Source organism: Populus nigra, chromosome 19 (assembly GCF_951802175.1).
Source record: "Populus nigra chromosome 19, ddPopNigr1.1, whole genome shotgun sequence".
Classification (NCBI taxonomy): domain Eukaryota; kingdom Viridiplantae; phylum Streptophyta; class Magnoliopsida; order Malpighiales; family Salicaceae; genus Populus; species Populus nigra.
In genome coordinates this window covers 6,736,256-6,752,982 of record NC_084870.1, presented here as the reverse complement: position 1 = coordinate 6,752,982, position 16,727 = coordinate 6,736,256, and the positions used below count along the sequence as shown (strand labels likewise).

The following is a 16,727-nucleotide window of genomic DNA, read 5'->3' as shown; positions in this document are numbered from 1 at the left end:
AGTTTGTTTTCCGCGGCGTTATATCGCTTTTTAAAAAGAAATTGAATTTTTTTAAAAATATTTTTATATATTTTTAAATTATTTTAAATAAATAAATATTTTAAACAATAACCAGGAACAATGATATCATACACTAACTTAGTAAATTCCCCGTATATAAATAAATAAGGATAACAATAATCATTGTGAAATCCTATACATAATTTATTTATTGTTCAATGTATAAAAATTTTAAATATTTACATTCTATTCAATATTTATTGTGTAGTTTTTATTTATTTTATATATATATATATATATATATATATATATATATATATATATATATATATATATATATTGCTCTAATAGTTACTGCTAAAACCATATTGTGCCCAAGCGAGTCTAACCGCCAATGATTTGACGATTATTTAATCCTTGACAGCATGGTAATGATAGCAACAGCTGTTCGTCGGCGTAAGCAATGAGCTAAGCAATGGTTAGTGTATTTTACATATTAAAATATAAAATTATTTTTTACGACTATTTAAAATTTAAAAATTATTAAATCATTATAATTTTCATTTTCATTTTGGGTTAAAATCGTTTTTAATATTAACTATAATTAAAACTGATTAATGTTTCACTGTAGTGCGAAATATTATTTATTATGAATGAATTTATTATGGATTGTACTGTTCTGCATTATAGTATGGTACTATAGACAATGAATACTTTTTGTGGAGTGCACTGTTGATGGGGGCATATGGTGAGGTTGCGGAACCCAAACACCATGCTAGAGGGGCGCTGAGTATACCCCTACGCACATGTAGCGCTTGAGCTACCTGTCTGGAGCTAGTCACATCCCAGCGCACACATGACGCTTGGGTTGGGCTGGGAGTGACCCATGCCTACGCTTCACTTGGAGACACCTAGCGCTTGGATCATGTTAATAAATTCAAGAGGAATGGGTTCGGCATAGGACCCACGATCAATGGTAGTGCTTGGATCAGCATCAGGATCCAATTATTATTGGATCCTCCATCAAGACCCAAGGTTTCTAGGTCTTAAGATTCTAAATATTATTATTTGTTTTAAAAATATTATTATTTTTATTATAATTAATATTGTTAATATAATAATTAATAAATTTCAAAGAAAATATTAGTATTAATATTAAAAACATATTATTATTTATATTATAAATTTGTATGGTATTTTTTATCAAAATAAAAGGTGAGCTCGCGACATAATAATATTAAAATATTCAACAATTCGAGGTATTAATATAAAAAATATTATAATTTACGTTGTAAATATTATTATTTTTCTTATAATACAAAGTATTCATGTAAAACATATTATTATTTTTCTTATTATTCAAAGTATTCCTATCAAAAGATTATTATTTTTCTTAGAATTCAACATATTCATCTCAAAGATATTATTATTATTTTTATAATAATTCAAAGTTTTAATATAAAAAAATATTATTATTTGTGTTCTAAATATTCTTGGAATTAAAAATAATATTATTTGTGTTATGAATAGTATTATTTTTACTATAATCAAAAGTATTAATATTAAAAATATTTTTTTCTGTGTTATAAATATTATTATTTTTATAATAATCAATATTATTAATAAAATAATTACTAAATTAGAAAAAAATTATTCTTAATATTGAAAGCAATCAAAGATTTGATTTGAAAGATAAAATTAAAAATTAATATTAATATTATTATTATCATCATTAATAAAATTTAAAAAATTGTTATTATTATCGAAAAAAAACCACACAGGACACGTGGTGTTTGGGCTCCTGCCTGGGGGCTGGACACACCTTTTGCGCACACGTGGTGCTTGGGCTTGCTTTAGGGTTGGGCGCATCCCATTGCACACGTGGCGTTTTTGGCTCTTGCCTCGGTTGTGGGCACACCCCTGCACACACATGGTGCTGCGCTATTGCCTTAGTGCTGGGCATGCCCCCTGCGCATACATGACGCTTAGGCTCCTGCCTCAGTACTAGGGACACCCCTGCGCATAGAGGGTGTTTGGGCTGCCTGCCTGGGAGCTGGATACACCTCAGCGCACGTGTGGCGCTTGGACACACCAAGACCCAATTATCCTTGGACCCTGCATGCTGCAGAATCCAAAATAGCCTTGAATTATTATATGTGCAGAGTCCAAAATAGACTTCGATTAGATATTAGTAGGACCCAAATAGCCTTAGATCCTGCCATCATCAAAACATAATGTTTTATGAAAATAAAAGGTGAGTCTGCGAGGCACGGACCACCTATCTAGTTAACCTTACTGTAATGTTGTACATTTTATTTAGGGTGGATGCTTTTTTTTTTATCTCTTTCTTTCTAGTAAAATAAAGTTAGCTGCTTTGGTTTAAAAATTTAATACATAATCCTTATATTTTCATATTTATTCATAACTTTGTTCTCTTATTGGTATTTCATTATAATTTAATTGTTTTTTTATAAAATATCACTCATTTCGAATCTCACGTACTTAAACAAACTTAATATTGCATTTGAAAAGGTTAATTTTAAAAAGAATTAACAACCAACATCAATGGTCAAGTTACTAATTTACACTTTTATTTATAAAGAGCACCTTTTTCTTGGTACCAAAAACAGGGGTCCCGGCCAGCAAGAATGTTTTTCTTTTGAACAATTTCCAGTATCGACCATAAAATTAGTAAAATTTAAATTTTAACCTCTCAATTTTATTTGTTTTTAATTTGACCCTCTTAAATAATTTTTCTGGTTCCTGAGCCGCATATAATCTTTTTCTCTCTCTTCTTTCTTTAGCTCTAGCCTCTAGGGTTTGCGCATTGAGTAACAACATCAGGTATACTACATAAATATTTATCACACGTGCGAAACCGTGGACCTTCTGTGTACAAGATAAAAATAAAAATACTATGCCAGTTTCTTTTATTAACAAGTTACATTAATAATTAACATTAACAGTTAAAAATAAAATAAAATAAAATAAAATAACATGGTTTTTTATAGAGCTACACCGTAGCTTAATTAGACTTTTAGTATCATGATGGAATATACTCTTATTATGAAGTGCATTTCATCTGGGCTTGTACACCCCAAACTTGGATTTCTTTTTTTTTTTTCCTCAATGTTTTTAGTTTTTAATTGTTTTTTTTTCAGAAGTTTTTAATTTCTTACAGTTCTGAATTTTTTAGATTGTGCAATTAATTCATATGTTTTATTTATTTATTTTTATAAACTTATTATATCGTTTCTGATATATTCCTAATGATGCATATTGATTTTTTCTTATATAAATCTAAATATATTATTAAATATACATATAGTAATTGTTTCTCAGACCAAAAAGGGCCAAAAACACATTAAAAATAACACAACGATAAAAAAAAAAATCGATACCTTATGATATATTTTTTTCAAATGTATTAATATGCCACGTATGGTTTTTAAAATATTTGAATAATTTTTTTACTGAAATTTAAACATAGATTGACTACTGTTTTTAGTGATAACATCTTCTTCACTACAAATAACTAAATTTAAAATATTTTTTTAAGAGTAATTTATTTTTTTAATTATTTTTCAATTCAATATGCATAGTTTGAGATCCTTTTGTTCTTGTTAAAAATCACTTGTGACTGTTTAAAATAGATATTCGTGTTCAATAATTAGAAATTAATATTACGTGTCAATGATCAAGTGTTAAAAAATTATGTACTCTCTTCTAATACATGTCACAATTTTTTTTAAGAAAAAACTATATATATAATAGATTTGATAATTCTTGAATTTATGCTGTGTGGAAAAAAAGTTCCGCTCTCATTTTATTTTTAATTTAACTCAGCTGATATATGTGTTTTGCTTTTTCTTAAAGCATAATCAATATTTTTTAAATTTAATTTTAGTTCAGTGAAATTTTAATTAAAAATAGTAAAATAAAAAAATATGATTCGGTAGCGGAGCAGCGGTAACGTGACGGCTTATTTATTTAGAGTCTGTTTGGAAACGCGAGTCAACCCAAGTTTTTAAAAATTTTATTTTAAAAAAAAATTAATTTTTTTTATATGTTTTGAATTGTTTTGATATGCTAATTTCAAAAATAATTTTTAAAAAATAAAAAAAATATTATTTTGATATATTTTAGCATGAAAAACACTTTAAAAAACAACTACAACCACACTCTAAAACAGACTCTTAGTTCGTTTTTATTATTTTTTTTCCCTTTATAATTTTTATATTTTTTCTGTTTACCGTGTGAAAATCATATGAAAAGTTTATTATTTAGCATCATGATTTTATATCAACTGACATGTGTTTTTTCAGCATCATGATTTTCTTTTTTAACTGAGAAATAAAAAATATAATATTTACACTTAATAAAATAAATTGAGAAATATCTCCTCATCGGGGTTCTCTCGGAAGAACATGCAGTGTGAGCTTCCTCATTAGATTTCTTATCTTTTGAAGAACATGCAGTGTCAGCTTCCTTATTGCCTTCTTATCTTTCGAAGAATTTGTAGTGTCAACTTTCGTATTGGGCGTCTGATCTTTTGAAGGGTCAGCCTTCTTACTTGTCTTCTCTTCCGAGGAGCTTTTAGTACTGTCATCTTTCTCTGAACTTGCAGGGTCGGATTTCTCAATTGGCTTCTCTTTTGAAGAACTTTTAGAGCCAACTTTCTTCTCGCCTTCATCCATCCAAGGCAAGATCTTCACATCCACGTTCTTCTTATGCATCCTTTTCCAGAATCTATCCGTCAAGGCTTGAATGTCTATGGTACCAGTCATGGTGATGGTGAGCAGGTTATCCGCATTCCAGGATCGTGTAGCATTGCCCTCCATCCCTATAAACACAAGGACCCCCATCAATCAGGTCCATTAATACTGAAACATAAACCTTATATTACATGAACTACACAGACTCCATAATTTCACCTTCGGTCTCGGACAAAATTCTGTCCACTTTCTTCCTGCATCCTTCGCAATTACAGCACTTATCGATGCTCAACACAATCTTCTTCATAACTGGAGGCTTTAGCAATATAGTTCAAAAAAACACGTCAGTGGATGAATTAAGCATAAAAATCTGAGAACTATCGAATTGCATGCATAACTAATGAGTGAATCGATAATTTTTTGGGTCAAAACTCGAGTTCAGTTAACTACTTAACCAGTAAATATATGTAAAATACTTCAGCGCTGAATAAGTTATAAATATATACTTCTCTCTTGTTGGTACTTCAGAAAAGTATACATAGGTGAATTGAAGTTTAAGATAAAGGAAAAGCAGTTTATATAATTTACGAATATCTGTGCTAAACAGGGAATACTGTTCTTTGCCTGCTTGTAATAGGAAAAATGCTTTCTTTCTTCTTTTCTTTATTTTTTTTCCTTTTTTGCCTGAATAGGAAATAAAAAACTAGTTAATTTCCAAAAAAAGAAGAAGATTACAGGCAAGAGCCAGCATACGTGCTGCATATAGATACCATCTAAATATGTGTATGAGAGTATATGTTTCTGAAAAATCTTGAATTTTTTTATTTTAAATTAATTTTTTGAATATTTTTAAGTTAATTGAGGTAATACAATGATATCTCCTAATGGAAGTTCAGAGCTTGGAATGTTACAATTCGAGAAGGAATAGGCATAGAAAATTAACTCCGCACCCTTTTGCCATTCTGACCTCAATGCAGGAAAACCAGAAAGAGTAGTTTCTGAAACACCAATTCTATTCACTGAGCGTGTTTAAATAGATTCTTTGTTCCCTTTGCAATTGTCTTGTTCAAAACCCTTCCGAGTACACTTTGCATGATCAGCCTTTCCAAGCTTCGGTTTCATAGAAGTACTCACTGCTAATAATATCCCTAGAGTTGAAAATGAACATGCCATTAAAATATGCTTTTGGCTCCATTTAGCTAGGCACATCATCCTTTAAAGTGAAAAAAACAAAAATTTAAAGAGGTTTTGCTGTCTTTCTTTGTCAGCAATATCACAAAATGTATTAAACATCTGTCACTTCAACTTCCTGAGACTGCAGCGCCACCTCGGTGTGGTTATATATTATACAGCAATTGAAGTTGTTGATATTTTCAATTTATGTTGTGTCAAAGGACAAAGGAAAATAATATCATATGATATACCGAATTTACAAACCAATAGACCGACTAGCTTTATTTGGTTGCAAATTTTGAGATGTCTAAATTCTATTCAAATATTTTTTTAGGATGAACTAAAGAATCCAATGATGAAAGGAAAAAGAAAAAACTATACAGGAGCTAACCATGTTAAAATCTGATTCGGAATCTCCAAATCAAAGAATCATATGAAGCTAGCTCTAAAAAACAGAAAGAAATCAAAACTAACAGACAACAATATTTTCTAAACTAACAGACAAGAACTGCAAATATCCATTACTGCCACCATTCGAGTCTCAGCATCATTTGGTCATATCCTCTTACATGAGATTCTCCCTTGACCTACTTTATTGGATGATATTCAGGGGTTGCTCAGTGATCACATAATCACTACGAGAACCATCTTTTTTTCCAGACGCAGGAGAGCCAACATCGACATATAGGAAAGCTGTCCTTGCTATTTCTTTCAACTTTCTCCTCCTCCTCCTCCTCCTCCTCCTCAGCTAGTAAATGTGGTGGAGGCAGCTCCAACTCCTCTTCCTCCCATTCTTCAATGTCCAAATTGTGTATAAGATAATCCACACCTGCCATAGCTAAAGCCTCTATTGATGCTGACATGATTTCTAGCACTCAAATATCTAAAACCTCTCTTCTCCTCTGGTTTCTGGCCTTGAGAATTTTTTTTCCTTGAGAATGATCAAGATTTCAAATACATTGATGGTTAGACCTGCTACATGAGGAGCATATATATATAGTAACAAATTCTTCAATTTCAAATTTCAAAGATCACAGGTTAATTGAGAGAATAATTCATGTATAATTAATGTCTAATATAGTCATAGGCTTTGAACAGGAAAGAGGAGATAACATGATGAAGTTTAGAATAACAAGCAGAGCAACATTCTCGTGATCATCTTATTGACTTCGCGTCATTGTTCAACTACAAACTCCAGGTGTTGATTCTGATGTCAGGCATGATCGATCATACATACATATTGATGAGAGCCCTCACGCAAGCTTCATAGATAGCTAATTAACCACCATATCCTTCAAACATAAACTCTCAGAGAAAGAAAACTATTGTTTTCACGTGGATTTCGAGTATCGTTGTCTTCACGTGGATTTGGAGCTGAAGAAGCTGAAGAAACAAGGACATCATATGCCAATAATTTACAGTTAGCATATAAAAGCATAAGGTACTGAATGCAAGAAAAATTATGGATGATAACTGGGATTCTATATTTGTGGTCCAGGACTTGGAAAGCCTAGCTTTATTCCATAATTGCATGCGTAATGAAGCAAATGAAGTACTTGTCAAAGGGTAGACTTCATGCTCTTAAAAACTTCATTTTCTTGTGATCAGAAACTTCCGTACATAAAATGCATGGGTCAATATGAAGCAAATGAAGGACTTATCAACAGGAAGACCTCATGCTCTTAAATACTTGATTTTCTTGTGATCAGAAACTTCCGTAAATGATGACGAGTCCTATAATCCGTCCATATGAAATTAAAGTTCTCTGTTACCATTAAAGTTGAACGAATCACTTCATCCGTGAGCAGGAATCTTGAAAATCAAGAATTGATGAGGGCAAAATATAGAGTATGTGTAGGAGCACAAATCCAATTATTAGACAATATAAGAAAAGGCCCATCAATCTACTGTGAGGGGAAAAGAGAAAGAAATTAAAGAGGAAGATCGATATTCCTTGATTTTATAAGCAAGCTTTGACTAGCTCTCATGCAAGCAAGTAGCCAATCGATCGGACGTTTGGCACACTCTCAGGTAAGACGGTTGTAAGGTAAGACTGTTGTAATCTCCCTTCATGTAATCCATGCTATAATTACAAATTTATAACCAAATTTTAATTGTTACAGTCGAAACCTTCTTGTAATTTGATTTGAGATTAATTGGTATAAAAATTAAAAGTTTTATTCCAATTCTTGTTAATTTCGAGTTTGTATGACATCAAATTGCTATCTAAAAAAGCAAATTGGATGCGATTTTATTTGGATATGGATTAAATTAAAAGGTCATGAACTTTAATGCTAGAAGTTGTTTTTTTTTAATATAATTTAGATTTAGGCTTTCTAATTTTTTTAAAGAGTAGATCTGAGGTTTAAATAATTAACATGATATAAAATTTAACATGGATTAATTTTGTAACATGGATTTTGTTTTTAATTGTATTTTGATTGAACTTTTCTCACTTAATTGGTTAATTTGATCAAGATAGAATTAATTAAATACACTTACTTAATTTATATTATAGATGGATCAACTCACTTAAAGGACATGTAAATATAATTGATTTAAGCACAAATGTAAAAAGATTGATTTTTAGGAAAGGTTTATACTTACACACATGAAAAAAAATCATAATTGTTTTTTTCCTTTTATGTATGTAGATTTATTTGTATATATTTTTTTATTTTTTAAATTTGATTTGATTGTTGTTCATAATTTGAAGAAGTTTAATTTAAAAGAATTTTAAATATGGAATAAATTTTAACATGGATCCATTTTTTTATAATACATATATATCTCTAGAAATCCCTGAAGTTATGTTTTTTTAAATTATATGAAAGGTCATCACTCGCAAGAATAAACTAGATGATTTTCCCATGAATTAAGATAAAATAGGCAGCTTTTATGCATGGACACCTTTAAGGGTGTAATATTCAATCTCCTTGCTTGATTTTTTATAACTAGAATTAGCTTTTTTTTTTTGGTTAGTATGTTCCAGAGACGAGATGAACAATTTATTTCATATACCACTGTAACATTGTTACATCACCGAAGAAATTATTTTTTCAGTGATTTACAGAGGGTTTAAATAAAATTACAATAAATACCATTGCAAATTATCGACAGAAATATTAAAGCGGGTAATTTTTTTTTGGCGCGCATATTTTTTCTGTAAAAATATTGGTTTTTTTATTGACAGAAATGTCAATAGATTTGACATTACTGACGAACAGATTCCATCTATAAATCTATCGATAAATTTTTTACCAATGGATTATTAGTGTAAATATTGACAGAGAATTTTGTCGATAAAACTATTAATTCTGGTAGTGAATGATGTCATCTCTCTTAAACATGGCCAAAAGAATGACCATTCTCTCTTAAACACGGCCAAGAAAATGACCCCTTCTCCCTTGAATATAACATTTATTGGGATATAAATATCTCATGAATCCTTCAAGCTACAGGTTCACAATTTATTCATTCTCAATATTTTTAGTATATATATTTTCAGAGTCTGTTTCTTTAAAATTTTATTGCACTTTTTTACTATAAAAAAAATTCTTAAACATCTAAGAGTCCTTAAATTTACAAAAAAAATAAATTGCAAGTACCAATCATCTGACACCTTGATCTACTAAGTACTAACTACTAGGTAATTTGACTAGAAAGAATTATTTAAATTGCTATAGCCAAAAGATTAATCAATTATTCAATACATAAGTCTTACTCTCAAATTATTTGGATTTTTTAGAATATCATAGGTGTCAAAGAACCATTTCAACTCAATAATTTAAGCTGTTAGGTGAGGTTTTAAAATATGATTTATATTATTCTCTAATACACTCCTTCAAGTAAAAACTCTTTAAACTTAAAACTTGTACAAATCTACATTATATTATATTTGATTTTTATTAAATAAATAAAAATAATAAAATTCAAACTTATAACTATTTAATCATCAAAATCTCCAATTAACTTAGAAGATGGTGTCAGCTTGGCTTTGATTTGGGCATTAACAACACTCCCCCAAGAAGCATAGGTTGGGACTTCTACTTGCCTTTCCACCTGCTGCGGCCTTTTTTTTTAAATCCTTCTGTTGCTGCACTGTTTCAATCTTCACCTTCAATTCCCAAATCAAAACTTGGCCGACTCCTGCAGTGCCAGGATTGAAATGAGGCTGTGGGGATCCAAGAAGAAAACAAGAATCTGTGCTCGTAACTGGAAACGCTCTAGTTTCAAACCCAAGAATAACAAGCTTAAAATAACCAGGTATTTGAGAGCCTCTCTTTCTCTTACTTCCTTGTAAAAAATGCAGAAATAGGTGTCACTCTTGTGTGCAAGTAAATAAATCCTGAAGAACCTGTTCAATGACATTAAACTTTTGCAAAGCACGGCTAAGCTCTCCCAAAGAAACTTCTTGTAATTTATAAGATGAAAAATCGCGATATAGTTGAGAAGTAAGTGATTCATTTAATTCATTAAGTACCTTCCTTTTGGTTCCCTAATTATTTTCCCTCTTGGATTTTATTGTTCTTCTCGTGTCTCCCAAACTTCGCATTTCCCTATTGTTTAGCTTTCCTACATGGAGACTGGAGTGGTCCATGTACAACAGCAACCTTTATATTGTTTATGCAGGTGTTGAATCTACATGGTTGCTTTTATTACATGAGAGGCCGCTAGTCTAACGTGTACACCACACACTGTCCAGAATCACAGTCGCGATAATTGCAGCAGGTTGTAGCATTCCTCACATCCATGGCGATTTGAGATTGTCAACGAACTCTGAACGATAAATAGAATTCATTCTCAGGAAGATGTTTTTGTTTCTTTTTGTGAAATATACTCTGAAGATGTTTTTAATTACATTATATGCATCATAGGTCAGGAATTTCTATTCTGACTTGTGCAGGTTTGAAAGGATGTACAAAGAAGCAGATGATAAGAAAATACAAACAGAATAGCTTAGTAGATCTACACCAGTGGCTATCGTCACCATCTTGCTCCTCTCAAACATCTTTACTAAAAGAATCATGACAATAACATGTCCCACTTTTGTCTTCAGTTCATCGAGTGAGCTGATTTTCATCCATTTTGGCCTTTCCTATAAACCAAGAAAAAGCATTCAATTTTTTTTATATAACTTAAAAAAGTAGAAGAGCAAAGAAAAAGATTAATGAATTGTGGAGCTCGATGGATTCTCCTGCAGAAATGATACATCCAGGTGCTAATATATATTGGCAAGAGAATAAGAGAATCTTTTTGCAAGTTTATATGTCAACCTTCAAGGCAAACATTCCAAACAAGGATGAGCCTTTCAGGGCACGATCATCACTAGCAGGAGCATCAGGAGGAACATTGCAGATGAATAATCCATATAAGCCCATGCCAAATATAAGCATCACAGTCCCAGCAAGATAAACATCTACACAGAACGCATTACATTAGGATACAAGTTTAACTACAACAGAAATTCCAAGGCAAATGAATTATTTGGAGATGCCAAACAAGTGCTCAAGTACGGAACAGCATAATATCATGTGTGATGACATGTACATTAAGAAAGCATGCACAGCGATAGCGGCGTTTGAGCTCTTGATTATGAATTATGAAATTCCAATTGAATGAACAAGAAGAAAAATAAGGAAGTTCAAACACCCAAAACATTGAAATGGGGGTAACGTTGACTGCAGGGCCACAGCATACAAATCCGCAGAGTGTTTTGTACTATCTTACCATTGCAGTTGTTATTGCTCTTAGTGTTATATGTAATTGAGTTCAGCAGACATAATTTCTGAACTCCTGTGATAACTAATAATTAAGTTAAAACAGTGGAAACGGGAAGTTGGATGTAACATTGTAAAATGAAAACTATGGCTATACGGTGACATTCTGCTGAATGAGACAGAATTGAGATGCATAGAAGTAGTGAAGTTCACTTCTGTTTCTCATAACTGTCATCGAAATGTTATAGACTAAAAATTCCTTTATTCACAGTTTCATGGTAAGTAGCACAATGACTTTTTCGTGGTGGATAAAAATATAGGTCTCGTGTGAGGAGTGGCATTAAGGGATAATTCATGTAAAAGTTTCCAAAAAATCAGAACATCTCACCAATAGCTTCAACTAATCGTAGAACCATCTTTCCTGTATGAATTCCTTTGACACAGCTTGTCCAATAAATTCTGTAAGCATCAATAATGTAAACACAGCCCTGAAAAGATTATAAGTAGTGAGTATTTGGGTGTAGTTTTAGGTTATCGTGAAGAACTATACTTCGCTCATAATCCATTATAAAACACTCTAAACTCCTCTGATTAAGATAGTAAACCTCCACTACACATTCTTCCAAATAATACAACTCTTATGCTTTAAGATTTCACAACATTTCAATGGATGAAGGGTAATAGAAATTACATTTAGAAAGCACAAGAGGGAACCAGCAAGTGAGCCTACTACAGCCAGAAGCGCCAAGAAGCGAAAGTCAAAAATTGCCTGTTTAATAATAATGGACATGAAAAGAAGAGCACTGTTAGACTTGATTATGTCTAAAGAAAGAGGAAAACAAATCTTGAGATATTGAAGAAATGAGGAGCTAATGAAGACCATCAAGACCAGAATTACAATTCCAAGTGCTTTGAGCAGAATTAGAATGTTAAATTTGCCTATAATTACATAGCATACAAGCAGAAATCCCTTCATTACTTATTACTTTTGAATCAATTTGGCCCAACAACTGCATAAATCACAGAAAAAGGCATTCAAGTAATATCTTTAAAAACATTGAACTTTCCATGTCTAAGAACAACTGAAAAAAAAAAAAGATTGGATTTTGTTATTTTTACCCTCTCAATGTTTGACTCAGTGGAACGAATGAACTGAACAACTCGGTTGGGAGATGGATTAGCAAGGGCGTAGTTGAAGCCTGAATCAGGAGGAGGTCTAGATGACTCAACCAAAGGCTTTGATGGGTGGTGGTTCTTAGAGGAAACTGGTGGTGGTGATTCAGGGGAAGGTGGTCTTAAAGTAGCCAAGGGACAGAAAAGTCGCCTCTTAAAGTTTAAAGGGCGGGGGATTTGGGTAGTTGATATAGAGAGCAGAGACGTGGAGATGGAAGCAAAAAGAGCCATTTATTGAAGAAAGCCACAGAGAGAGAGAGAGAGGGGGAGGGGGGGGGGGGGGGGAGAGAGAGAGAGTTTACTGATCCTCAGCAGTGCAAGTGCTCGTTGGAAGCTTAGATTTTTTGTAAGGGAGTAGTCAAGTGGGTGTTGGATTTTTTTTTTACAACTGTGAAGTATATAGATTTGTAATTACATGCAAACAGTGTAGGGGACTGGACTGGACTGGCCTATAATGCTCAGCTCAGCACATCCGTTCAGATCACATTGGACTTTTCCAAATTTCTATTACAGAAGACAGGAACGAGTCTACACAGACAGGTTGCCTTTTTTACTTTCAGTTTTTAATTTTAAACCAAAATACGGGGCAACAAAAGAAAGAAGAAAAATTGCGTTTAAACATTTTTGTTCAAGTAGTGTAAATTCTCAAGGGAAAGATGACGAATATTGCAGCTCAATGGGCCTTTCTAAAATAATAAATTAATAATAATAATAAGATCATATGTATGTATGTATGTATTTTCTCTACAATACTGTGTGCTAGACTGCTAGTTATGACTCATATCAATCTACCCCAAAATATTGTCACCTCACTTGGATTCGTGTTCTTGAAAGGAAACCTTTCCAATTTCTTCTTCTTTCTTTTCCTCTTTCAAATCCTTATTTCCCTGCCTTCTCAGAAAAAGAGGAATCCCTTTTACCTTACAAAGTCCAAATGGGCCCTGGAATTAACCCTGTTGGCTTGATTTTATGTGCTTTTCTAACCATCCCATCGGTTTTGTCCCTCAACTTACTTCCATAGGCTGATTGCAATTGTGTGCAGCTATTCCAGGGCCAAAATTTAGTTCAGTTGCTGCTAGCTTTTTCAACATTTTGAAATGGGAAATTGTTTCAGGACAGGAGGTCAGATGATTGGTTATTTGCAAAAAAAAAAAAGAAAAAAAAGAAAGGGCACTGCGTCTGCCGGGAGTCGAACCCGGGTCTATTGCTTGGAAGGCAATTATCCTAACCGTTGGACTACAAACGCTTGTTGCGTGGTGAGGAATAATATTATTAATGTAACACAACAAACCTGCCTGCCTACAGCATATAGAGGACCGACATGTAGCTATCACAAGTGGTCTCTGTGATGCGAATCATGAAATGCCGCAGCAGGGGCTGTTAGACATGCTTGGAAGCTGGCTCTGCCGACAAATCTGTCTAGCTAGCGTCTTCAATCAGGCTGCTCTCAAATAATTGAGCTACTGTATAGTTGCTAATGGTTGCAGCACAACAAACTTTTTGACCACCCGAAAAAAGAGTGGAAAGGAGGAAATCCAGCTTAATCTCCCATATACGAGACAGTCGACAAGATACACAGTTGCATTTCATCTCTAATGGTAAATGATCATATCATTGAAAGAATATGAACAGTCATATGTCTCGTTCCTAGCAGATATTTGCTTAAATATTTATTACATGGAAAAAAAATGCACAAATATTTCTGCCTTTGCTGTTTCAAATTTATCTTCACAGGTTGTACTTTTGAAAAATGGAGTCTTCTATACAGCGTATGCCTTCAAAGGTTCCACTATTTCTTTATGTCTTAATTTTGATAGTGCAGTGCAAATAATCTGTCGAACCCTCTCCCTTGACAGCTTCACTAGTCTTCCTATTTCCTCACAGGACTGCGGCGTCTGTCCATTTAGCCCGAAGTGTAATCTCAATATATGTGCTTCTCTTTCTGTAAGTACTGTCTGGAATAGTTTCTCCAGCTCTTGCTTCAACAACTCTCTTTTAACCATGTTTTCTGGTATTGTTTCATCCGGCCCTGGTATGATCTCCTGCCAAATAAGTCAATTGAATTTGAGATTAGTTTATTGTATACAACAGATTCTTATTGTCTCAAGATCCTGTGACTGCAGATCCCAGCCTGTGGCGAGTTTTTAGCAAACCTATCAGGATTCTTGGCATGTTTCCTAGAATAAGGAATAATATCAGATCAAGCATGCTCTACATGGAATGCATTTGACCTTTTTCAGTAGTAATATCGTTTATGGGTTGAGCCATGTTCAAGATTTGTTTGAAGCCAACACTTGCCCTGACTTCACAAAAGGATCGGTCTCGTAAATTCAAGAGCCTCGTAAAATCTGTCATGTCCCTTTTCATTTTTGCAGGTAGCCTTCAAATAGGGAGGTGTTCCCTCCGATTTCAGTACAAAATCCAACTGCTTATCTGCCTATTAATTCAAGAAAACTCGTAAAAGTTGTGATTTGGACAGACTCGTGAACTTTGGCCTTGGAGCTAAAACAACCCATGATTCTGACTTGCATCAGAAGATTAATGACCACACTTCAACTAACATGATCACCCTTGATCAATCGACCACTAAAGAGAACTTCAATTTACAAATTTAAGAAGCCAGTGTCAAGTTTTCATTGATATTGAAATTTAAAAACCAAAGAGTATTCATACCTGGAGTGTCAAGCTATTTTGACCCAATACTGCTTGATCCAATGAAATTGGGGATCTACCCCTCTCAAAACCAAGCCTCACCGTGGAAACTTTCATGTTGAGCACTTCGGCAATCTCATCATAGGATGGTGACCGCCTTAATTTGTTTCTCAAATCATTGTTAGCTCCTGCAATTTTTGCCACCAGCATCCACCATCTTCTCTACACATATCAAGCTAATCATACATACTAATTACCAGCTTATCTCCTGAAAATCATTCTAATCTACAGTAAAGCAATAGGAAACAAATTGATATTTTTGAAAGATGAAAGTTCATCATAGGATCTCAAACTAATTAGAACACTCTGTGAGCAAGATGCCATATCAATCTGCATGAACAATGAACATGTATGTCACAGCCAATCTTCTAACCTACTGGACAAATACTCGTAAGCCTGTAAGAAAGGATGAGCAAGGGGAAAAGGTGTCACATTATAATACACCTGAAGTTGCAAGGACAATGGATCATCACGCTTGTAAGATCTTAAACCATGAAGACTTGAAGCACCAATTTACATTACTAATTAGAAAAACAGAAGGAAAAAAAGGATGTCCTATTAGAGTGCAATTCAGGCAGGAAGTGAGACTAGGTATTCTAGATCCAACTCTTCTCTAAAATCATAACAAAAATGAAACAGTTGCTTTTAAATGGCAGTATTACACTGTGAAATCAGATTTATGAGACTGGAAAGAAATTCCACCCTCTTCTTCATTCATCTATTTTTATATCCATATATTTATGCAGGCATATTAACCTTGCAAGTGGCAAGTTCATGCCACTTCAAGAGTACAATATCCTAATCTGTCTCTAGAGACTCAAAGAAAACTTCTCGATGGTTAGAATTTAGATCATCTCCAACTGAATGGAGTGCTTGGAGATTTCCTTGAATACAAATGAGGAATCACTAGTGAAGGAGCAAGAAATTACTAATGTTGGTCCTCACCGGTAATCTAACCATTCTAGTGTTGTTTGATATCGCTGTAAGGATGGCTTCTTTAATCCACCAGTAGACATATGTTGATAGCTTATATCCTCTCTGTGGATCAAATCTCTCTGCCCCTCGAAGAAGGCCAATGCTCCCTTCCTGCAACATAGAAATTTTGTTTATTAGCACACCATTGGAAGGAAATTAAAGTGGACCTACTGGTATTAAGAACCTGAATAAGGTCTTGTAGGCTCAATCCTTTGTCTTGATAACTTGTGGCAATGGAGACAACAAGCCTGCGGTAGCT

General features: G+C 33.1%; 2 protein-coding genes and 1 non-coding gene across 3 annotated transcripts in view; all 3 read right to left on the bottom strand.

Moving 5' to 3' along the window:
* Positions 1-10,688: 10,688 nt before the first annotated feature.
* Positions 10,689-13,105, bottom strand: LOC133679597 (uncharacterized). The gene is made up of 5 exons (XM_062102241.1): positions 12,728-13,105; positions 12,300-12,377; positions 11,997-12,096; positions 11,165-11,307; positions 10,689-10,986 (listed from the first exon to the last, which is right to left on the bottom strand). Exons 1-5 carry the CDS (start codon positions 13,010-13,012, stop codon positions 10,777-10,779), a joined length of 816 nt encoding a protein of 271 aa, XP_061958225.1. The 5' UTR covers positions 13,013-13,105; the 3' UTR covers positions 10,689-10,776.
* An 850-nt stretch (positions 13,106-13,955) lies between these two features.
* TRNAG-UCC (transfer RNA glycine (anticodon UCC)) lies at positions 13,956-14,027 on the bottom strand. The gene has a single exon. It is a non-coding gene; the product is annotated as a tRNA-Gly (tRNA).
* Positions 14,028-14,365: 338 nt separating this feature from the next.
* The window catches only part of LOC133680148 (RNA polymerase sigma factor sigD, chloroplastic), a 30,062-nt gene continuing 27,700 nt past the window's right edge, over positions 14,366-16,727 (bottom strand). The window contains exons 3-6 of the mRNA XM_062102968.1: positions 16,653-16,727; positions 16,439-16,579; positions 15,455-15,655; positions 14,366-14,823 (exon numbers count right to left, since the gene is read on the bottom strand). The exon at positions 16,653-16,727 is cut by the window's right edge and continues 2 nt beyond it. Of these exons, the coding sequence (XP_061958952.1) occupies positions 14,542-14,823; positions 15,455-15,655; positions 16,439-16,579; positions 16,653-16,727 (699 nt within the window). The 3' untranslated portion in view covers positions 14,366-14,541. The remainder of the gene's footprint in view (positions 14,824-15,454; positions 15,656-16,438; positions 16,580-16,652) is intronic.

Coding starts and splice junctions, on each gene's coding strand:
- LOC133679597 (XM_062102241.1), bottom strand. CDS start 13,012: ATGGCTCTTTTTGCTTCCATCTCCACGTCTCTGCTCTCTATATCAACT. Junction 12,097..12,299: donor CCCTCTTGTGCTTTCTAAAT/GTAATTTCTATT, acceptor TAATCTTTTCAG/GGCTGTGTTTACATTATTGA. Junction 11,308..11,996: donor ACGATTAGTTGAAGCTATTG/GTGAGATGTTCT, acceptor CGTTCTGTGTAG/ATGTTTATCTTGCTGGGACT.